Source organism: Anser cygnoides, chromosome 3 (assembly GCF_040182565.1).
Source record: "Anser cygnoides isolate HZ-2024a breed goose chromosome 3, Taihu_goose_T2T_genome, whole genome shotgun sequence".
Lineage (NCBI taxonomy): Eukaryota > Metazoa > Chordata > Aves > Anseriformes > Anatidae > Anser > Anser cygnoides.
In genome coordinates this window covers 1487273-1511372 of record NC_089875.1, presented here as the reverse complement: position 1 = coordinate 1511372, position 24100 = coordinate 1487273, and the positions used below count along the sequence as shown (strand labels likewise).

Genomic DNA, 24100 nt, shown 5'->3' with positions numbered 1-24100 from the left:
TTAAGTAAAAATTACAGTACCAATATATCTTTGAGATGAAACAATGACATTTATAGGTCATTGTAATCCCTGCATTAATTAATTTTATTCCCAGCCCTCCATATGATCCATATGATGCCTCAGTGTTAAATTTGGCCTACTAGGCTCTGTTTTAACAAAAAGATAAGTTTGAAAACTGCACTCAGAGGGAGTTTCTGAGTCACTAAATATCCGAGACATCTCAGGCCAGGCAGGTAAATAAACCTGCGTTCCCATACCAGCCTAGAGCATCCCTTTCTGGGACAAACTGGGCCTGCAGAATTATCCCAGGAAGAGAAGTGCCCCGATGTCCAGCCAGGGATGTACCCATCCCCAAACACCTCTGCGTATTACTACAGGAAGCAGGTGAAAAAAAAAGTAAGGGTGTATCCCACCAGGACTTACCTCTTCCCACCTTCCTCCCTCTGATGTATTGACAACATCCATCTGCAGCCATGTGCCCTGTCCCCGTCCCACCTCAGTGTCACCAGAGCCGCTTCTCCCTGGGCTTTTATATTTGAGAGCTCCACAACGCAAGTACAAGGAGGAAGAGGCCTTTTAATTGGCAACAATTAAATGCTTCATGATTTAAGGATTTATTCTATTAGTGATATGAGAGCCCTGATGTGATAATCTCCAATTAACAGTAAGGGAATGGCATGCATAAATCCCACTATGCAGTAGCAGCAGAAAATTAATACGTTGGTTTTTCCTTCATAGACATTACAAGTCCTGCTACAGAGGGTAGAGGTACGGAGTGGACCTCTGTGCTTGGCTCCATCACTTTGAAAATATTTACGTATTCTTCACATGCCTAAAGCACAGGCTCATAAACCAAAGGTTTTCCAAAACTGATGGCAAAGCTTCAGCCCCAGTGCATGCCAGGTCACCAGCAGCATAAAAGCTGCCATAAAGGAGAGGTCTCAAGAAAGCACTTCCCTTCTAAGTGGTGCAAACCCATGGCTCCACATCCTACAGCGAAACAGTTTGCCCTACAGCAGGGAGTGCATAACGCAGACTACGGGCTGGAGCATCGCCAGAGTATAAACCAACATGAGGGTGTTTCTTTGCTCTCACGTGAAAGTCACTCTTGGGTAACGAAATTCCTTAAATGCTTATATAGAGACAGGGAAACGCAGGTAAGGTTTCTCGGAACAGCACATCAGGAAATGTAATAAATAGGTCCAGATCCTTCAAGTGCGGGATGACGGAGAATTACTGTTCGGTATGTTAAATGCATCGCAGCCCAGTGATGGTATAGGTGCCGTGGGAGTCTGTTGGTCTTGGTGGCTCTTCCTACTCCTCGTTGAACAGGAAACAGGCACGGGGGTGTGCTGCCGCTAAGGAAATGCACCACCAAAAGCAGGAGGGGAACAGTTCAGCTGGAAGGCAAATCACTAAATTGTCCACATGCCTAAAGATTTTCCTTACAGGTTTTACAGCATCCATTCCATCTAACACATTTCACTTTTTGTCTCTCACATGTGCACATTTTCCCACATGCACAAATTAATGCTACAAGCAAAAGAAGGAGAAATCTGACTATTTGGAGGCTATTTATTTTGCTGAGCTAGAAATACAAAGGGACAGATTCTCAGTTAATAGAAACCATCCCTGAAGACAATAAAACTGCCCTGCTGAAAGATCTGATCCAGAGGTATGAGGATGTGCAGCATGGGATAAGGTGGCTGGGAAAGATGACCAAGCAAGTACAGGAGATCTGGATACTCCGTTTTCATTGAAAGTTTGGTTGGAAAGGGAGTACCTGGACAGTCACCATGATTAGGAGGAAATCCTTCTTCTGCTGCCCAGCCTGAAAGTCCCCCCATGCCCTGGATGTCCCACCTCATTGGGAAAGGAAGAAAGCAATGCTACCACCCAAACACCATGAGGAACAGTGTTCAAATTGTAATTCCCAAAGCCAAAATTTGACAAAAACATGCTCTGAAGAGACTACCTCCAGGAGAGGCACTGTCTTGCTCGGTAAGGGGATAACAAGTATCAGCAAAACACAGAGCTGGTCTGTGCTCCTCCTTGGTTTCAGAGTTACTGCCTTATATCCCTACTTTCTTAACAAATTAGTCCACTGACACTACAAAGCAAAGGGCTGAGAGTGAAGGATAATACACAAGAGAGCCCCTAGGCTGCTACTTTGGATTATAAGTATCTAATTTCAGTAATTTAAAGCAAATTCAGTTTTGTCAAAGGCTGCAGTCCAACCTATAAAACTCAGGTCCAGTGAGCATAACAGCATGCCTTGGAGGAGCAGGGCTCCAGAAGGGAAAACAAACAGCTCCATTCAACTCCTTCAAAGGCCTTTTCTCCTCTAACCATGAAGTTAATACCAACTTTCTTTGATTGTGCGTGCTGTAGGAGGTTGTGTAGCTTCAGTTACCAGCTTTCCTACACATCTCTTGGTTTTGTGTGTGTTTTTACACTCATGGCAGGGAGACTTCCATAACGTAGAGCAGTCAGGGATGAAAAAGAGGGAGGATAACTCAGAACAAATCAGTTTTTGTAAAGGGTACTTCATGCCTTCCTGAAAGCATGTGCCTTGCGTACTTGCTCGCAGCCATCACACAGATACCTTGGCTATGTGGAAGGAGAAAGAGCAAACCAAGCCCAGCTCTCCTCTGCACTCAGGCTGATTTGAGGTTGCCCCTTTATTTTGGGGGAGCACTTCAAATTTCCTGCTAAATTTGTCTCAGCACAGCAATAAAGAGCCACCCAGGGGCCCTGAGTAGCAATCAACATACAAATTCCCTCATTTTTAGCTGTAAGTGCTGCAGATAGCACAGCCTTGGTTGAAACCCCATTTATTAAGGGTTGTAGGTCTTGGAGAGTTTAGTTAAATCAGGGATTTTTATGGTCTGAATTGCAGAGCTCACTCTCCCATGCATTTGTGGGGTCAACCAGTTTTAGAAAGCAAATCTTTTCACCAAGTTCCTCTTTGCTCCAGAGAAAAGAATTCCCCAAACCAAAATTTGAAGGGTGGTATTTCAAGCTGGATATGCACATTGAAAAACCTCCCACTACTTTTCCATTGTTTCTGGAAGTGGGACTTGAGCTAACACCAGGGCTGCTCCACCTGGAGACAGCAATGAGCAAGGTTGGAGCCCTTCCCTGGAAAGCAGGGCTGGGCTGCTTTGTGCTACAGCGCTCCTGGCTGTGCAGGGGACAAAACATTGCTTATTGACACAAAATAATGGTTGCTTACTGCCTGCACAGAGCTCAGTTCACAACAGTAGCTTCAAGAAGTCAAAAACAAGGAATTGTTGATTATTATTACTATTACAGGGCTTTTTTTTTTTCCCCCAAAAGATCATGACCAAATGGTGGTTAATCTTAAAGGCTGTCCAAGAACTACAAATTTAAGCAGTAACTCCAAAGTAATCTCTCAAGCAATAGCTCCTAAACGTCTGCGTGCGGAAAGCTGGCACTTCCCCCACACAGATGGCAACGGAGTTGGGTGGCGTGGACTTCAAGGGCTTTGGAGTCTTCCAAAATGAAGCAGATGGATGGATATGGAGAATTCCCTTATGGATGGATAAGGAGAATTTTTTTTTTTGACTGTTTGTTATTATTAAAGGGTATATGCCCTCATTCTGTAGGTCAAAAGATGAACACAGCCTGATTACCACTGGGACCAAGGACAAAGCTTCCTCTGTACAGGAGGGTTTGAGTAACAGCCAGGACTGTTCCCTGCCAAGCTCCTGGTAGACAAACCAGCTCTCCTTTGCTATCCTCCTGGATTTGAAGGAGAAAGGAAGTACCCCTCAGAAGTACCAGCTCCTTACCCCTGACCTACCCACTGACCCATGCACACCAAGTGCATCCCTGCTTGCAAACAGGCCTGAAATATCTCACTGTGACATTCAAGCTGGCTGCTGGGCATGGCAAGCTCACACCGTGCATCAGCTGAGTGGTTGGTAGTTTTAAAGCAGGAGCCAGGGTGCTTTAAATCAAAAAATGTACTAAAACTCATCGATTACCAGCCTCACAGTTCACCTACCTAGGAGCCAGCATGCTTGTGGCTGAGAGAGAGAAGGAAGGCGGGGCATGCCGCAGTGATGTAGCACCATAAAAAGTCCATCTGAAGCAGATTGGGGTCACGTCCACCGCAAAGCTGCACTGCCCAGGAGGCATTTTTACAGCACATCCCTCCCTTAGCGCTGGTGAGTCTGTGTCTAATCCTCCTCGGTCAGAGGTGAAGGGCCGCTTCACTCTGCTGGCGGTGAGGACCAAGAACATGCCCTGATACAGGTCCTACAGCTGACGCCACGTCTCCTTGCCTGGATGCTGAGAAAGACATGCTTAAAAAAAGCCTCCCTCTATGCATATTATTCTTAATTTCTTCATTGCAAGAGTTTTCCAGAGGAAGCTGGTGTGCACCTCCCAGGCATGGGGATGTAGAGGTACAGGCAGCAGGCAGGAGCCCCCAGCTGCAGGGCGCTGCTGTGCTTCCCACCCAGCTACAGCCAGGTGGGTGTGTGGTGGGACCCCTGTGATAACTTTCTCTTTTTGTCCCCAGAAAGAGAGCAGGCAGGGTTGTAACCGCCCTCCCTCTCACAGGAGAGCTGTGCCCTGGATTTTAAAGTGTTTTGTCAAGGAAGAGAGATGTCCCTCCAGCACCTGCAGTACATAAACGAGGCAAGGTGACCTCCCAGCCCTGACCTGACCTGCAGAGAGGAGACTGAAGGAGGTTCCCAGCACAAAGGTCTCTTCTCTGGCTGTTCCCATCACACCCAGCTCCTCACTCCAATGGGAACTCCCAGCAAAGCATCTCTTGCACTTTTTGGTCACTCCCTGTCCGCGATCCCCAAGCTGAGCTGAAGGCCACCACCATCACCGAGTTCCTGAGCTGCTGGTGGGCACCAGCTTGGCACAGCCTCCAGCCACCATGGGATGGTGGCCTCTGCTAGAGGAGCATAGTGGCACCCATGGAGAGGTAGGTCACCTCTCGAGCCACCACTGCCACATTCAGAAAGTCAAGGACAGATGTTAAATGGAGCTGAGCCTTTACCTCTCATTTTCGGCCCATTCTGGCCTGGACAGGGACACTGACTCAGGAGAGCAGCTGGTCATGTTTGGGCAAAAATCCCACAACAAGCACTTACAGCCTTCCCCCATCGTCCCATTGAAATGCAAGCCCTGGCTCTGATTCACCAGCCTGGCAACTCCCCAAACTCAGCAGAAAGCTAAATCTGGGTGCAAACCTGGGCTCTGCCACCTCAGCACCTCTCTAATTACTGAGAAAGAGCAGCAGTGGAAATAGCAGAATACTAATGAGTTCCAATAAGGGAAACATTTTGTAAGAGGAAAACGAGGTTAGAGGGAGGACTAATTTGCCAGGTAGGAGGTTTTAATGCCATCAGGGAAGACTCCGCCGATCCCTTCGTTAACAAGACCCGTTTGCTAATTTCATTGCGGTGACCCGGTCCCAGAGCAGCCACCCGCTGCCACAAGCCATGGGGCAAAACAACCACCAGCAATGGGGAAACTGAGGCACGCCGAGGCAGTCTGCCCTCCCACCAGGCAGGGCCACCTGTCCTGGTGCTGTGTCACCCCAACATGTCCCTGGGAGCTGGCCCTCAGTGGCCTCTCTGGGGATCCTTGTGCTCAGCCCCACCAGGTACCCTGCTGGTACCTGGAAGGAAGGTGGCTGTGTGAGTCTTAGCACATCAAAAGGCATCAGAAAGGGAAGTATGCTGTTAATTTACTCTGTTAAAGGACAGTGACAAACTTGGGGGGGGGGGGGGGGGGGGGGAGTTGTCCTTTATCTCCGTCCAGGACACCAAGGGGAAGAGGGGATTTTTCAACACAGGAGCCTTCACAGGGGATTTCCCAGGCATGGGAAAAAGCCTCTGGCTGAGGTCTATGTGGCTGGTGCTATACCAGGAACACAGCGAGAGCCAGGTAAGCACACTCTGGGCAGAGCCAGGGAACGGTGCACCTGCCTCTGTACACTGTTACCAGCAAATACCTGGGCATTTGGGTAGGAAACCAGCTTTTGTAGCACAGGCAGACACAACAGCTTTGGGGACTACTTGAAGCAAGCTGGGCCTTACAGTTTTCATCCCCCAAAACAAGTTTCTAAGGTCACGATCCCCATTTGAGCCCTGCTCCCCTCCACCCTATCCCACGTGCCCAAGTGCTCACCTCGCTCTCTGCGCAACAGAGACATGGATCAGGAAAAGTCCTGGCTGAGCTCTGGGGGCCACAGGCGGCCTCACCCAGGCAGCCTGAGGAGCGAGCAGCCTAAAAGGCACCCCTAGAGTTAAAGCAGAGCAGCTGGTGAGGAGCAAGCCCCTTTATGGCTTCAGGGTCTTCAGCTGAGGATCTCCACCTGGGCTGGTCAGAAACCCCAAGCTGAAACACAGCTACTTGGCCTCTGCAGCAAGGAAAGAGCCCAGGCATCACTCTGAGGGGTTAAGCCGTGCATCTCTGTACAGGGTACGCTTCAAAAAGCAGTCCCACTGCTCATAAACCTGCTTCTCAAAGTGAAAGGCAATAAACGGGGCGTGGGGGTGCCAGACCAAACCTCTCCTTACATTGCCAGCTGGCCACGACAGACAGCTTTCCCCCTGGGATGACACCACCCCGGCCACGTCCAGCACCAGAGCAGACCCGCAGTTCGGACCAGGAGCAGCCAAGGCATTTTCACCCCCCAGGAGGACGCAATAGCAAGCCAAGCAGTCCGTGCACCCTAACACTGGCACTCCTGACAACTTGAGCTGCCCGCCCCACGCTGCCCAGGCACCCGCCTCACAAACCAGCCTGCAGGGTTGGCGGCTGCCCCGCTGGCACGGGAGGCTCAGCGGCTCTGCCACTACGTGTACCATGTGCCTGATGGGGTGGGCACACTCTCAGGCAGAAGTCACAGCTCACACAGTGCCCCAAAATCTGTTAGCAGGGGGTTTTGGTGCTATCACCAAAGTTAGCTCCGTTTGCAGACGGTAAACACGCTGGGTTTACTTCTGTGAACTTGAGCCGAGATGGGAGAAACACTTAAATTTATATCCACTTGTGCTGAACATCGTGTGTGCAGATAAGAATCTTCACAGTCTGCTTCTACCCTGCAAACATGATGTTGCTGGACAAAAAAAAAAAAAAAAATAAATAAAAGGCTCCAGTGATTCTGCATCACCTAGCAATTGAAGCAGATTGAGTGGACTCTAATAAATATATGCCAGAAAAAATATATAAAGAATGTGTGGGAATGCCTATACTTTATCTTAACATTTCTCAGTAAAATAACTTCCTTATGGTGTAATCAGAAATGGAAAGCCAGCACCTAACTAAATTAAGTGCTGTAAATTTTAATAATAGTTAAAATTACTGTTCGATTTATTTTTATATTGGATGATCTTCAAAGTCGTAGGTTGAGGATTGCTGAAACCTTTTAGGGATTTGTTTCTCAAATCAGAATACTTCGGAGAGGCAAACATTGGCTTGAATTTTTACATCTAAAAATCCTTAGCGAAAGGAAATAGATGTCTTTGGAAAAAAAAAAAAAGGAGAGAGAGAGAGAAACTTTAAAAGTTCCCCTGATAGTTACAGATGGTTTAATCTTTGGAACCTATTATGTGTTCATTTTCCCTTCAGCATTAATTATACATAATTACCACCACTTTACCCATACCCTTTCAAAAACGAAATCTGTTTACATTTTTCGCATATGCTCTATAAATGCACGATTTTTAATGCATTTCTCCGAGAAACGGGGCTCCCACTCACCGCCTGAGTGAGCGGAGACCCGGCGCGAAGAAAACTGTTTTTTATTTAAGTTTCTTTAATACAGCTTAATTACTTTTAAACTCTGGAAACAATTAGGTTATCAGCCTTTGAAGTGAGACAGACAACTTGTCGTGCTGGGAGCAGAGCGCTCGCCCCTGGGGGCTGCGGGCGGGGCTGCGCGGAGGGGCCGCCGCTTGCGGCTCCCGGCGGCTGCGGGCAGGGCTCGGGGCAGCGCCGGGCTGCCGAGGGCTGAGGCTCTTCGCACCCTGCAGCCGGCTCCTTTTACCCCCCGCACGAACCACGAGAGTGTGTGACTCTGTCCTCCCTCTCCTTTTTTTTTTTCTTTTTTTTTCTTTTCATTTTTTCTTTTCTTTTTTTTTTTTTTTTTTTTTTGCATTTTCTTTTTTTTCCTTTTTCTTTTTTTCTTTTTGTTTCTTTTTTCAATATTTTATTTCTTTATTTATATATTTTTTTTCCTTTCTCTCCCTTCCGTCCCCCCGCACCTCTGTCAGGTGTCTTCCCGGCGTGCAGGATGGGAGCAGCCCCGGACCGTGGTGCGGCGGCCAACCCTCAGCCCCAGCTCCCGCTGCAAGGGGCATTTCCCCAAGGGCACCGGCTCCTTCTTTTATATTTTATTTTATTTTATTTTATTTTATTTTATTTTATTTTATTTTATTTTATTTTATTTTATTTATTTTATTTACTTCATTTTATTTTACTTTATTTTACCTTTTTTTTTTTTTTTTACTTTTTTACTTTATTCTATTTTACTTTATTTTACTTCATTTTATTATACTTTGTTTTACCTTATTTTATTTTACCTTATTTTACTTTACTTCATTTTCCTATTTCAATGTGATTTCTCCATGGGGGCAGCTCTTTTCCCCGGCGTTTCGCCTGGCCGCTGCCCTCGGCGGGTACTCAGAAGGCGAAGGGAAGGGGCAGCCCCCCCGGGCCGGCAGCGGCCCCGCTATTTGCATGGCATGTTTATAACGTGGTGGAAACCAAGACTGATATTTGTGGTCGGGAGAAGATGACTTTCACCTCTCCGGATCACTCTCTCAAATAAAAAAGAATTGACCAGCTACGGGCGTAAGCATTTATCTCGAGTTTGCGGTCATTATCTTTATTATATGGCCCCGGCAATAAATAAATCCGGGAGTTACCGCCCCACAATAAACCCGCAGTCCGCGGGACACCTCACCATTACTTTCCCAACAACCCGCCGCCTCTTCCCCCTAAATCTCCCCGTCTGCCCACAAGGTTTTCTCCCCCCGTCCGCAGGTGCGGAGCCTCCCCCATCCCTTTTCCTTTTCCACCGCCCCCCCCGAAATGCCCCCGCGTGGGCATCCCCCGGGTAGGCATCCCCCCGTGGGCATCCCCCGGCGGCCGTGTCCCCCCCGGGTGCTCCCCATCAGCATCTCCCATGTGGGTGCCCCCCCCCGGGCACCCCTAGCTGGGCACACCCCAAGGTGCGCACCCCCGGGTGGGCACCCCCCCGTGGGCGCATCCCCGCGTGGGTTTCCCCTCCGTGGGCGCATCCCCGCAGGCGGCACCTTTTTGGGTGCCCCATAACCCTCCCTCCCCGGCTTCCCCCAGCCGAGGGGACCCCTCAGCCCGCACCGCCCCAATTTTTTTTTGGGGGGGGGGGGGCAAATGGGGGGAACCAACGGCGAAGCTGGGGACGAACGGAGAAGGGAAGCGCTGCCGCTGCGCCCGCAGCCCAGCTCCCTGCCTCTCCCTGCCCCTTCCCCCCCCACCCCCTCCAGCCCCCAGGTAAATGTCCCTGCAATAATATTTATTTACAGTCGCGATGCTGCGCGTATGCTGCTTTTAATTGTATTTTACCAGGGTGATTCCTTCTCGCTTTTAAAACAAGCGGCTCGGAAAAATATTCCCATTTGGGGCGAGGGGTAAAGGCGCGGGGGGGGGGGGGGGGGGCGTTTTTATTTATACCTTTGACATTTAAAAGAGCATAATTAATTTGTCCTGCTTGCATTAACATTGTTGAGGAAGGTTTCAGAAAGCTAACCAGCAAAGGGAGGGGGGAGGAAAAATAGAAGCTCGCCCAGAAAGCTTAGGATTTTTTTTTTTCCTTTCAGATGTGTAATCAATCATTCGAGTAGGAGGCAGCAAAATTGTAAAGATTCGATAGATTAAAATGCAAATGAAAGGTAGAAAAAGAAACATTAACATGGCAATCAAAGATTTAATAATCGTAAATCACGGTGGGGTTTTTTTGTTGCAGCTGCAGTTTGTGTGTTTTTTATGTTTTAATCATGTTCGTTCTATAAATAAATAATTTCTGAAACGAGACTAATTTTTCACTATTTTAACCGTGGGCTACGGCACTAAATATTTTTTTTTTTTAAAGTATGGAAGTCCAGATTGCAAACTATCAGACCAGTAAAGGGAAGAAATAGCTAAGTTTGATTAGTTCCCATTTCAGATTTCAAGTGCACGTCTTCGCCCCGCTGCCTGGCCGTGACGACTGGTTTACTTTAAAATTGGAATCCTTATAAAGTTTATTTTGAAACGTGACTGTTTGTGTAAAAGCAGACAACTGGCGTTTCTTTACAAGTCCAACGGTAGCGCCAACTCTTCATTCCTGGAGGAAATTGAGAAAGATAAAAAAAAAAAATAAAAATAAAAAATCAGGGAGAGGGGAGAGAGCAGAACCACCGAGGCTGGGAGCGCGCTGCTGACATCCCAGAGCCGGGGGGTGCTGGGCCGGGGGGGGGGCAGCTGGCACGGGGGAGGGTCAGGATTTGCCCCGGGGGGGGGCAGGATCTGCTTGGCCCTGGGGCTGGGGGCGGCTGCGGGGGGTGCCGGGCTTGGGGCGGGCTCCGCATCCCCGGTTGTTAGTGTTATATTGTATGTGCTTTTTAAAAATTATTATTATTTTTTATTATTATTATTTATTTTTATTTATATTGGAGGGTGGAGGGCCACGGTTTGGGATTTTCTGCCGGGATAACCGGCCGGGAAATAAATCTGTTTTTTAACTTTTGGGCGTGAGACGAGGATGGGGGGAAAGGAGTTGGTGGTACTTCGTTGGGAAGCTTCGCGGGCAGGGTAGGAGCGAAGGGGGGCGGCCGGGGGGGGACACCCGCGGGCTGCCGGGCTCTGGGGCTTTTGGGAGCGCTGCTTTCGGGGGGCGAGCGGCGGCGGCTCCTCCGTTTTTGAAAGAAACTGGTAATAAAAAAAAGCCGAAAATCACAGCCCCGCAGGTACCGGCCAAAAAAACGTTCATCTGTCCGCTCCTCCCGGGAGGGGGGCGGATTTACCGAGCCCTTTTTCCCCATCCTCCTCACTTTCCAGCCGCCTTAATTTCCCCCGGGGGGGAGCCTGAGGGTTTTTTTTTTCCTTTTCTTTTTTTTTCTTTTTTTTTTTTTTTCCAGCCCCCTCCTGGGGCCGCGGTGCCCCCAGGGCCGGCCCCGCCGGGGGTGCCGGGCCCCGCACACCGGCTGCGGTCCCGGGACTTCGGTGCCCGCCCGGGGGGGGCCGGGGGGGGCCCGCAGCCCCCCGCAGCCCCTGACCCCGGCATGCACGGCGCGGCTCCATTGATCATCCCGGCCCGCCACCCCCTCCCTTTATGAGATAATGCAATTACAAACATCAATAAGGAGCTGCGAGGGGAATCATTATGCGGTGACAGTGATAAATGACGGTGCAGAAATAGCAGGCTTTTTTTTTTTTTTTTTTTTTTTCCTAACAATCCAGGGGCTTTGGGGGCTGAGCACAGTCACCAAGGTAACAGATGACATCCAAAATGGCACCAAAGGGAAAAAAAAAAAAAAGAAAAAAAAAAAAAAAGAAAAAAAAAAAAAAGAACAGTCTTTCTTTCTCCTTTCACTCTTTCCCCCTGCTCTTCCCAAAGAGTTTCTCGGGGCTCCGGCAGCAGCTGCCGCCCAGGCGCTCCGCTATTTCCAGGGAAGCTCCGCGCACAAAGCGGCCGGGCCCCGGCCCCGCAGCCGCCCCCAGGCGGCCCCGGCCCCGCTCCGGGCTGGGGGCGGCAGCCGCGGGGGTGGGAAATTGGGGGGGGGGGGGGGGGGGGGGGGGCTGTATTTTTGGGGCCACCCCGCAGTTTTTGCACGCTGCGCCGAGCGGAGCGCAACAGAGCCCGGGATTGGAAGCAGGCAGGCAGGAGGGGGACGAAAAGTGAGGTTTCTTAGCCTAAAGGAGCCCTTCTCCGGCAGCCCCTGGGGAGAGGGGTGGCCACTGCAGAAAAACGGGCGAGAAAATTAAAAATCAAAAATCAAAGGGGGGAGGGGATAAAAGCTCGCCGGGGGATGCGCAAACTTTGCGCCGGCGCTGCGCGGGCGGCCGCGGAGCCCCCCCCCCCCCCCGCGGCACTCTCCCGAGCCCCCAAGAGATGGCAGTCGAAACCGGCTTTCCTCCTCCTCCTCCTCCTTCCTCCTCCTCCTCCTCCATCTCCTCCTTCTCCTCCTCCTCCTCCTCCGCCTTCTCCTCCTCCCCCCCCCCCCCCCCCCCGGCCATCCCCGCCGCCCCCAGGTCCCCGCGCAGCGCTGCGCGCAGTCCCTCGGGGCGCGCATCCCCACCGCCCCCCAAAAACACCCCCCAAAACCTCCCCCCCCCGGGGACCGAGCCGAGCTCCGGGCCGCAGCCGGGCCCCCCCCCGGCCCCCCCGGCGGCCTCCCCCGGCGCTGTGAAAGGAGGGTAGCTAGGAAACAGCGAGCGGCCCGAAAAGGCGGAATTTCCAACGTGTAAAATGTTCTTAACGGAGCCATTGAGAGAGTGCAATAAGGCGTGAGGGGGAACTAATCTCCCCATTTAAATGTTTGTGGCAATTTTATCTAAATGAATTTTAATGCTAAACGAGGGATAATTCCCTATTTGTAACCCGTTTACTTCTCTTTCCTGTGCCTCTGAAGCTGTCTAACATCATGCGATGAACAATAACAATAAAAATACTGTCAAGGCATATTCTTCATTTTGAATGTGTTATAATTACAGCTGATTAAATGTCTTGGGATATAATAGTGGTTTTAATTTGAAATGTGCCCCCCCAAAAAATAAAAGTCCCAGGGAGGAAGGTCTGTGCCCCACTTCTGCGGGGAGGAAGGGACGCGTGTGCCCTCGCATGCAAGAGGGCGGTTTGTTTTTGTCTTTCTAGAAACATTTAAAAAAAAAAAAAGGAAGAAAAAAACAAGCAAAAGGCAAGCCCCGTTCATTCACGTTTTGGCAGAAAAGTGTCATTACGGCCGGCTCCCAAAGCGGGAGCTGAGATGTGCAGCCTCCTATCGGCCCTTTATAAAAAGAGGGGGGGAAGAAACCTGAGAGTTTTTTTTTTTTTTTTAAAAAAAGGGGGGGGGGGAGGAGATACGAGCTGCGGGGGAAAAGGACCCCACTATGGGGGCTTCCCTGCTTCAGAGAGCTCTGGCCTGCCTGCCCCCCCCCGGCCTGCTGGGGACCCCCCCGGGCTGGGCACTGCCCCTGGGCTGCCCCCGGCCCCACGTGGGTGCACGATTTTACCTTTATTACAATATTTATGTATTTTGTTCCCACCTGCAGGAATTCAATTTTAATTGAATTTATTTTTTTAATTTCATTTTTAGGAGCTGTGACCCTATTTTGAAGGAAAGCCGGGCTCCGGCAGCCCCACCACCCTGCTGGCTGCGGGCTGCGTGGAAGCGGGAGCCAGCAGCCCCCCACCCGGAGGAGCCCCCAGCCCCTGGGGCAGCACTGCACTCGCTCACAAACAGGCACTGCCCGGCCAACGTTTCCAAAGTTTTATTTTCCTCCTTCCTCAGTACGCTCAGATCCAGCAAGAGATGGAATGATGGCTGGAGTATTTAAAACTGCGTGTTAGAACTGCAAATTATTATTGTTATTGTTGTTGTTGTTGTTGTTATTATTATTATTATTATTATTATTATTATTTGGAGGGGGGTAATATTATTTACAAATTTCTGCCCAATATGCTGTGGAGAGCTAATGCCCTATGGCATTACGTTTATTAACAGGCAACAGTTACCATCCTGACAATTTACAGTGCAAGTTCAGAGAGAGCTTCCTTACGCAGCGTAGCATTACTTTTACATTATTTAAATATAAAGCCTATATTTAAATAGCAAATTATAGGTACATCTCTGGAGCTAGATGAGTTTTGTAGCTGCTTGGCTCACAATTTGGGAGGGAATCGCTACAAATACTGAAGTGGGGCAGGAAACAAATTTTGCAAGCAGTGGAGTCACCATGACAAAAAATAATTTGTTTTTATTTTAGATTCAGATTTCATTACTGCACTCAAACTACTACAACTGGGCTTTGAGTTATTATACAATCCAAACTGTTTCAATCAGAAACTCTAAGACTCAGTGTGCAATGATTATTATTAATAATAATTAGCTCCTTGGATTCTTGATAGAAAAAGGCTATCAACAAGCATTTGTTTAACCACAACAAAAGTATAATTAGCTTATCCCACTTAGTAAATCTGTATGCATGCCAACTCATACCAAACTGCTACTTTTACAAAAAATTGCAATAATACAGATCATTTTTCCAGTCCTTTTTGCACAAAATTTATTTACAATGTATACATAAATGCTCCATGATGGGACTATGGAAAAATGCACACGACTGATGTTTTGCCCAGAAAGAAAGTCAACATATTAAAAATAAATCTTCAGTCCATGTTTCGAGCTGCATAAAACAGGAAGTGATGTACAAGGTGGTGGTTGCTGCATGGGGACAATGATGCTCTGATGTGACAATTAGGCTTCAAATACACTGCCTTTCCGTTTCCATGCTTCCTCCTACCAGTCTCCTTAAGACACTGCCTGCAACAGCTGATTAATCATTGTTGATGACTGCAGTTTTTCCCATCCTTCCCGATTTACATCTGTTCAGGCCAATTCAAATATGGTGAGTAAATGAATTAGACATGCAAATTCACGCCCCAGGCTAGAAAGAGAGAGAGACTGAGAGAAAGGGAGAGAGAGAGAGACAGGGAGAAAGGGAGAGAAAGGGGGAGAGAGAGAGGAGGAGGAGAGAGAGAGAGTGTGCATGGCTGAAATCCTAGGATAGAAGAAAGATTCTTCTGCCTGACATAGTTATTTTAATGCTCTAAAAATCCTGCAAATAAGCCCTTTCTGTCATTTGCAGGATAAGTGTAAGGCTTCTTTTCAATGTAAGGAGGCTTCTGGAGGAAGTGAAGAGCTATGGAAACAACACACATAGTGTGGAAAAATTTCACATTTTTTTTAAAAAATCTATAAGAAACAACGTAATATGGATAACAGTATAATAGCATTTTACAATATTTCACTCTTTGTTCTCTTAATGTCTTATATAGGTATTCAGCATGTCCCCAGAAGTTGACTTCAGTTGGTGTTTTCCTGCTTGTCAGGGTCCCTGTGAAGAATAGGAACGTCCCTTGGTCCAAAGTCGACGCCAAGAACGGAACTCCATAGTCATTGCAGAAAGACAATGTTTGAAATCTACCGCCGCTGCAGACAACACGGATTCCCTTAAGCTACTGAGCATGAATGTCCATCACTTGTCCACTCACTGCCGGCTCGCCGGTATGAAGCATTGTGGGGCTTGATGCTGACATGGGCATTCCAGGGTGGGGTGGTCCTCCATGCATCATCATCGCTGGGTGGTGAGGGTGTCCAGGAATGTAGGTATGCATGGGGGGGCCATGACGCAGCTGAGCAGGATGGGGGGGCATCTGGGGTGGGGTATAGCTTGGCTGTCCCATGTTCATACCCATTGGACTACCCCGAGACACATAATCCCCTGGCATACTTTGCAGCCCTGCGGAGAGAAAGAGGCGGGTGTGAGTGGCGGGGGACGGCTTCCGCGTGGGGCGGTGGGCGCTTTGTGCTCCACGTGCCACAGAGATGCTTCCCATCCGAAATCGTGCTGGGGGCAGAGCCGGCCTGCTGCTGGCTGATGGCACCAAGCGGCAGCAGCCCTGGCCTGGCAAGGGGGAGCCCTTAGCAGCATCTATCTACTTGGCGCTCGAGCCCCGCTACTTCAAATCTGTCCCAAGAGTTCACACCGTTGAGAGACGGGCCGTACAGCGAGCGCATACGTTTCTGAACAAAGGCCTCATATGAAGCTGAAATTGATAGGATTACTAAGGACGATTGTTAAATCAAACCTGTATTTTTAAACACGTGGAAAAAAAATCAATGGCAGTTATCAATTAATTCTTTCCCTGCGATCACTTCTGTCTGAAAAATTCAGACGTGCAACTCAGTCAACCTTTCAGTGGTTGGGAGAACAATAAGAAAAATTGGACCTAAAACAATAAAACCTCCTGCTTTCTGTGGGCCTCTGCCTTCTGCTTGGATTGCTATAGCTGATGGGAACTGACAGGTGTATTGTTTCGGAGAGCTATAAGCTCCATAATCATCAAGGGTGAAAGGCATACGCTATTGCTAAGTAGGTTCAATTGGCTTTAGTTCTAAGTAATAGTGTGCTGTGAATGCTCTGAACACCTTGGAATCAGGTCTCAAGGCTCTAGCAATGAATAGCTGCTTAATCTAGCCTAAAGGAACATTTTTGAACTAATGAAAATTGCTTATAAAATATACTGTACTCACAGCTCTTTAATCAAAAAAGATGATAATATTTTTTGTAATAACCTATTAATTTAATTGGTCACGAAGCATAAAATACATCATTTAAATTTAATTGACCCAGAAACTAAGAAACAATATTTAAATTAACTAAGCTAGAAATTTCCATGATGAGGTAATAAGGCTGTTGCATTCCCAAGCTTGGTGGAATGTTTTCACAGCTAATTGTTGAAACTTATTTTTGACTTGCGCCCAGAGAAGACAACTCCAAAACACACTTGGCCTTGGTAACTTCAAACGCTCCCTTAATATAATCAGAGGCACGACAAAGATGCCCAAATAACTGCTTTTAACTCCAGAAACAAAGCAAGAGAAACAGAATCGGGCATCATTTAAACATGGTATCGGTGCCTCGGTGTTTCAAACTGCTTTACTTTTTTTTTAAAAAAAAAAATGTGTATAACGTCTTTTCCCCTATAAAAAGACAAGAACCAAAAAAAAAAATCTGGGACAGTTTTTCTAGGCTTTCTTCACGAGGCCTGCCACTGAAGATTGCATTAATGATCTCTATTTTTGTATACTGAATAAGTCAAATCCATTTGTCACACTGCAAGTGATGGCATACTTAATTTGGATATAGTCAATTAGCCTGGGCTAAGCTCCATAGCCTGCTGTGCACACCTCTATTTTGTATTCTCTCTTTTTCCTTTGCCACACGTAATCCCATTATGATGGACAGACAAAGAGAAATAAACTTGAAAAAAAATCAAACTTTCGTTGATCGCCTTCCAAAACGTAACTCGCCCTAAGTGAAGCTGCTGTTTATTTTACCTAAAAGAAGTCTCTGTTTGGCTTTTTGGTGTCTCGCAGGTTAGCGTAGAAATGTAACTCATGCATCAACTGCGGTTAGACAGATTTATGACACTTTGGGGACATGCTCTTTCCTCTCCCTGCACTGCTGCAGACTGCTTACATTTTGCAAATCAGTCTGTTGCCTTGGCGACGGGCTCCCCCACCTCCCGGCTGCTGCTCGTTTCATCATGTGGTCAGTGCTGTATAATAGCATCGCGCCGCAGCACCCGCGGACAGCACACGCAGGGGCTGCGCGGCCCGGCAAGCTTGGCTCGAGCCAGAGGGAAGGGAAAAGGAACCGAAGGAGCCCAGGCGCGGGACGGAGAGGAATGAACAAGCATGAAGCTATGGGCAGGGAGAACGTTGGGAAATGCACGGAGAAAAAAAAATATCCCTGGAACAAAGTGAGAACAAAGACCCCATTTGTACTTACTTCCCCCTGGCTTTGCCATTGGGTACCTAGGTGAAGGTTACATGTAGTGCCACTGCCCCTCCATGCCCATATTCATGCCCATTCCACTCATAGGTCCTAGAGGGAGATAAAAATCCGAGAAGATGCCAGAGAATGAGCAAAGTCAACAGATAGTGCCGAAAGCCCCCTTTCCACACCGCAGCCTTCCGCAGGGGCGAGGAGCAATTGCGAGGGAGAAGCGCCCCACTCTCCCTCGACGGTGCTGAAGGCGAGCAGAAGACAGGCGAGGTGAGGCGAGGCGAGGCGAGGAGGCAGCTGAGATGAGGGCAGAGGACGGCGGCGGCGGTCACCCATCCATGCCCAACACTACCCCGGGGCTTACCTGGCGCTCGGATGCCCATGTGCTGCTGGCCGTCCATCACGAAGCCTCCCATCGGCTGCCCGTCGGGGTTGTAGGGTGTGCCTTGACTTACTGGAAAAGCGCAGAGGGTTTTTTTTTTAACAACACCCGAAAGGGTTCGCGTCGCCTCGCGGCCGCGCGTGGTCCTTGCCCCATGCCTAAGAACCCCAAGGATGACCACCAGTGGGGACTCACAACAGAGGAAAAAATCATCTACGGTTCGAATCAGGTGGCTGCACTAACAAGCTCGCACAGTTCGGGCTTAATTTTCTCCTGTGAGTTTGGAAATAAATGAAGTTGGCCATCAGAAATATGGGGACGCAATGAGCCCCCGCTCCAGCTGCTGCCGCTGCTGACGTCAATGCCAAGACCTGCATAAGAGCCGGATTTTATGGCCAGAATAGTCACACTGAAATCCCAGTGTGTTAAATTACGCCCATGCGCTTTTACAAGAGCAGGACCTGAACACGTCCATGCCAGAGATTTACCTCTAATGGCAAAATAATCAAATGTGCTCGGAGAGAGCGCATCGCCCAAAGGCGTCTTTGACAGCGACGGATGCAGATAGCTGGGCAGGGAGGCTGAGAAAACCAAACGGACCCTGGGTAATAGCAAATACCCACACTGAGCTGTGAGCCAAGATCCCAGGCAGGACTGGCACGTCAAAACTTTGGGTTACAAAATAAATCTCCCCAAAGGAAATCCCAACCACTCTGGGATCCCCAAAGGCAGATACTGAAAGGAAGAGACAAGAGACAAAAGGACCGTACCCGAGTCCCGCTACCTGAATTGTAGGTTTTAACTGTACTTTAAAAGCTGCCTTCAGAAGTGAGCTGCCTTGGGTTATTAAAGCACATAAAGCTCTACCTCATTGAATGTCTTTGAACTTTACTGAGTCCCACAAGCGATTCTGACCCCTTTGCCCTTTTGACAGGTAATAAAGTTTACAGCAATTCCACACCAAGCCATGCACCAGGGAGTGGTCACAGGAGCAGCAAGAGCTGGGGAGGAAAACTCAAAACAAATGCAAAAAAATAAGAACAACATTAATTCCGACTGTGCTCAGAAAGTCTGGTCATGGAGCAGATAACTGGAGTTTCTTCTTTGAATTATATTTTATTTTTCCCAAAATATTTTAATCGTGTTAAAACTATTAGCTTTGCAATGAGACAAAGCTGGTTTTAGTTTAATTGTCAATCACTCCCAGCATTCATTTCTCATTTATTTACCAGGTAATGGACCTCCCGGTGAATGGCTCGAGGATGGTTTTTGCCTGCGTGACTCGAATACGGTTACTACTGGGGACTTGCCTGCTCGATTGGACTGGTCTATCATGGGCTGAACTATTCTTCTTCTAGCATTAATAAACCTGCAACAGAAAGAGGGAAGCAAACGGTTACGGAGGGGGCGACTTCCAGCCTTCCCCGAGCCTGCACCCCAACGCGGGGCTCGCGACTGGGCTGCGCGCAGCTTCAGACACAGCCAACCCCGCAACCCCTGGTGACCTCCGAGAGTACAGGCTTGGGGTTTCTGAGCTGATTTATGTTTGCCTGCTTTTACCACAGTCGGACACTTCCATTTTATCTTTTCATGGGGGAATTAGCGGAGTTTTCAGGAAACAATACCAGCAACACTCTTCGTGATTCAGAGAGGAGCACAAAAAACGGGTGGCGACGGAGGGATGCACGTAAGGGCATCTGCTACCTCCCCCTAATTAGTGACATTTCTGTCTAATGTCCTCTGACTTCTTTTTCCATTTTTTTTTTATCAAAACCTTCCCCTACCTCTTGCAAACCTAATTCTCTTTTAATGCCCACTATTAAGATAATGAACTGTGATGGCAGAACACCATCAAATGAGGGAACGTCTGGAGTTTTATCACCACTAAGTCACACTGCTGGGGACTTCAGAGCCCTGCATTCCTTGTAGCCATTTCTTGGTGGGTTTTTACCCCCCCCCACCCCCCTTTATGCAAAGTCTGAGGGGTCAAGGCGAGGTCATAGCTTTACAGTAATTGAATTTATAATCCTGTTTTCTCCAGCTAGGCCTGACCATTTACAGCAAACATCTTGTTAAACTGTAATTACTGGACTACTGAAAATTCCCCACGAACAATGAAAAGCAGATCTTTGGAAATAAAAAAGGTACGGTCGGTTTTAAAAGCGGTCCTCTGCAACCGTACTCCTCGTGTTTTTTAGCTCTTCGCCTCGGTCTTGTAATGCCTATTTGGGGAAGGAATACTCAAAAAAATTTGGAGCAAAACAGAACGAGGGGAGAGATCACAAGTGCCCCCAGTCTCCTCGGCGTGTAGTCCTGGTGGCACAGAAATCAGGAGTCTCAAAAGCATGGCTGGAAACCTGTCCCAGCAGTGCTAGAAGAACTTCTCTTGTGGTTTTGGTAATCAGCAAGCTTAGTTAAAAACCATTTGGAAAAAATCTCCATCGAGATTTAATTACGCTATGGCAAAGCCTCATAACCAGACTTTACATTCTTTGAAAGAGAGAAATAATAACAGAAACATGTATTCCTCAATATTTACTAGGAAAGGAAGAAGCATGAGCACGGGTAAAACCCCGCTACGCTTTGCAAAACGTAGTGCTAAAGTACACAAAGGGATACTTGGAGCTCGGTTTTGTTGCCTTTCCTTGCCGTGGCTTAGCAAGAGCTCTCCTACAGCAGAGATAAAGCCACCGGGACACTCCCAAAGGAACCGTGGTGCCCACCCCTTCCCTGACACCAGCCAGGATAACCATCACAAAACACCGCACGGGGCTGTTTGTTTTGCCGTCATCAAAGACCAGCAGGGGCTATTTGGGGTTCCTCCTATCTCCCCTTCCTGGCTGCTTCACATTATGCAAAAGCTCCTGCAAAAATTAATCAAGATGTCGGGCCCTAATCAAGGCTGTCTCGACCAAACGGGCTCAAAATGTTCCACAACACAAAGGCACAAATTCCAGGCTCCGTGCTGGAAACCTTACACCTGAACTAGGTCATGTTTTGTCAGCAACAGTATTGTATCAATTTTTGTACACACTCCCAGTAACAGAAAAAAAAAAAACAACAAAAAAAAACCCTTCAACTCAGCAAACGGTGTTGCAAATCAGTTTATCATTATCTTGTACAAACCATGAAAATTAGAATCATGTGAGCAGAAGGTTAGACTAATTCTCCTTTCTCATTATAAGCACAGGTGTAGCACAAACACCATGTGAAATAAGCAATTAAAAAAATCTGCTTTTTTCCCCCATTAGCTGCCTTAGCTCCATGACCAATTAGAAAATTGTTTAATATCTGTAATCTGCATTTGCAGAAAGCAATTTTCACAGCAACTCTCCCAAGTAAAACAACAACACAAAACCCTGGTGCCCCAGCCATTTCTTTTTGCATGCCTGGCAGGCACTCGCTGTGCTCACTCCTTCCCCCAAATGCCCCATTCCCCGGCCCTCTTACTGGGGTGGGTTTGGGGCTGCTCACTGAAACCTTCATTTGCCAAAAGCTTTCCCCAAAACCAAAAAGAAACCCTGAGCAGCCACACAAACATCACAACCTTCCCCTCCAAGTGCTTTCGGGAAGAATGAGGTTCTCCTTCCAATAAACCATGCAGCTGGAATTTGCCAATAATCATCCGAAGATGTGGCTGCAGTAAAACCTCTTTTCACCTGTTTGCCCCGTATTATCACTTGGGACGTCTGCTTTAAGAACATTTTACACACAGGTACTTAATAGTTAGCTTCTTCCTACGCATTCCTATAAGTATTTTATATAAGTAGCTGATCTGCAAACCAGCCCTGTGTTTGGATGTCTTCAGGGTGAATTCAGACGCAAGAACATTTTCCTTCTGGGCAAAGTAATAAAATGACATTCTTGCTCCTCCCACTAGAAGTCAAACCGAGGTCAGCTCCCCATCCTTGTATCTGTTTAAATAAACTGGTCCAGCTGTTTGTTTCCAGGATGCCCTTTAACCTTCTGTCCCATCCTCCCTGCCTTTGTAACAGAACGCTTTACTTTGCATTATAGTAGACTCCAAACTACTATGCATTAAAAAAAAAAAAAAAAGAAGTATTCACTTTCAAGTTTCTTCCTGCATCCCAAACCTGGAATTCATAAGAAGCCATCAGATTAAAACTATTAATGTGTCTTGCCTTGACAGAACACAACGCAGTGCTGTTACGTTTATAAATCACATCCGAGAACTCTTTGCAAGCAAAACTGTGAGTTAGCTGTGGCTGCAGAAATCCACGGGCATGGGGATCATTCCTTCATACTCTCTGTTGCTTTCTTTGATAGAAGGGTCGTTTTGATTGCTCTTTGAATTTCCAAAGTGCTGTGTCGGTGTAACATCAGCAAAATCAGTGGAACAGAAAAGCAAAGAGGAAAACTCTCACTGCCCCTTTTCCTCTACGTTCACATTCACCTATCTTAAGGGAAAGAAACCCCGATTCACTCTAATTGTTAAAAGTTCAGAGGAATCAAGATCTAAAAAAGGTATTCACATATTAACAGCTACTCATACGTAGTCTTCTCAAAATACGACTAAGCATAAAACTTAAGGTCATGATTAAAACCCCAGCACAATCTTACTTGGGTGAGTAAAGATTCACACAGGCTCAAAGGGCTGCACGAAAGGTGTGCTTCCCCCATACCACTGCTCTATGCATTGACACATTTGCTCTGATGTGGGAGTGCTTTTTGGTTTTTGTTTATTTTCTCCCTAAAGAGCAGAATCAATAGTGGCACAAACAGAATGACAACTTGTACCCATCTTCTAGAGAATTCTGCAAAACCACATACTCCCAGCTTGCTCTTATGCTTTGGCTTGTTTTATGTGTTTTTTTTTTTTTCTCTTTTTGCAAGGGGGAGGATCTGACATGGAGGAAACGTTTGAACAGTTGGGCAAACACAGAAGTTTAAAGACGATGGTATTTATTATTATTTTTAAAGTTAACTTTTCCTTGCCCTTTTGGGGACGTGAGATCATGCCTTCCACTGCGTCCTGACAAGCGAGCAAGAACGAGCTCTTCCACCTGCCTAACCCCAAGTGAAGATGCAGGAAACCCTCTTTTGTGCCATTTGCACTTTTCTAGGATGTTTTCTCTTAGCTCTCGTGCCCTGGGTCTGTCCCCAGAGGTCACTGGCAGTCTCCGTCACCGGTCCCACGGGTGAGAGCCAGCCCCGGACTCGCTATGCCGCGATCCGCCGCTGCACTCTGACCTTCAGCTTGGCCGCCCTCGTCGCGACGCACAAGTTTTGTTTCTTCTCAGCGAGGGGCGGCATGGCCGGTGATGACAAAAGGCTATTTTATTTGGAAATTGCCTACAATAATAGCAGCCAGAGAGCGGGTATTTTCAGAGGGTCACAAAACCCTCCGAAAGGCGCAGCTCGCTGGGCTCAGGTTACAGCCCCGGTGACATTTTCTGCATAGATGTGTTCTTTCTCCCTTCCCCTTGTATTTCAGTTCTGTTTAGTGAATAAAACAAGGCCTTCCTTCGCTGTCACGAGTTTCCAAAGTCACTTTTGCTCAGGAATTGACAGAGTGATTGTGGGGACTTTCAATTTGCAGTGTTTGAATGAAAATTCCCAGCGCGAGCTGTCTGAAAGCCGATGCTGAGACTTGGTGCTCTGTTGCCTTTTCCTCTCCCCCGGCCCTTCTGGATGAGGACAGCTTCACACCAGAACTGACTTCTGATACCTGGAGTTACAGGCTGCTCCTTGTCAACACTGTCCCAGCACGCTGGGTGTGACTGCAAGCCAGGAGTCTGTGGATCAACAACAGTGTCAACAAGTCCCCCCAAATCCCTCTGCCTCATTTTGTCTTCAAGCTCCTTCTAACAAACCAGGTTTAAGGACTTCAGGAAAGCCCATAATACCTACAAACACAAAAAATGTCTCATCCCTCTGGAAAAAACAGCATCCCTCTTAACAACAAGCAAATCATCATTTTCATAAGAGATGCCAAAATAACCGAAGACCTTCAAACTCGCAAATAATTCTCTTGCAAAACCAGACATGGTCTTTTTTACATACTGGGATTCTTCATTTATACCCCAATGAAACAACTTTCTCTATTCAGCACTTAATTCCTCAACACTTAACAGGTTTATCTCTAATAAAAACAATTTAAATGGA

General features: G+C 47.7%; 1 protein-coding gene and 1 long non-coding RNA gene across 4 annotated transcripts in view; both read right to left on the bottom strand.

Annotated features, from left to right (window-relative positions):
• Positions 1–1122: 1122 nt before the first annotated feature.
• Positions 1123–6595, bottom strand: LOC136790583 (uncharacterized). Its single transcript, XR_010830797.1, has 3 exons — positions 6178–6595; positions 4031–4317; positions 1123–1400 (listed from the first exon to the last, which is right to left on the bottom strand). It is a non-coding gene; the product is annotated as an uncharacterized lncRNA (long non-coding RNA).
• Positions 6596–13975: 7380 nt separating this feature from the next.
• MEIS1 (Meis homeobox 1) overlaps positions 13976–24100 on the bottom strand; it is a 105734-nt gene continuing 95609 nt past the window's right edge. For 2 of the 3 annotated variants that reach the window (XM_048060730.2, XM_048060728.2), the window contains exons 10-12: positions 19285–19343; positions 17957–18046; positions 13976–15540 (exon numbers count right to left, since the gene is read on the bottom strand). In XM_048060730.2, coding sequence (XP_047916687.1) covers positions 15257–15540; positions 17957–18046; positions 19285–19343 — 433 coding nt within the window. In that variant the 3' untranslated portion in view covers positions 13976–15256. Of the gene's footprint in view, positions 15541–17595; positions 17692–17956; positions 18047–18324; positions 18346–19203; positions 19344–24100 lie in introns of all 3 variants that reach the window. The other variant, XM_066995330.1, reaches the window with a different exon arrangement.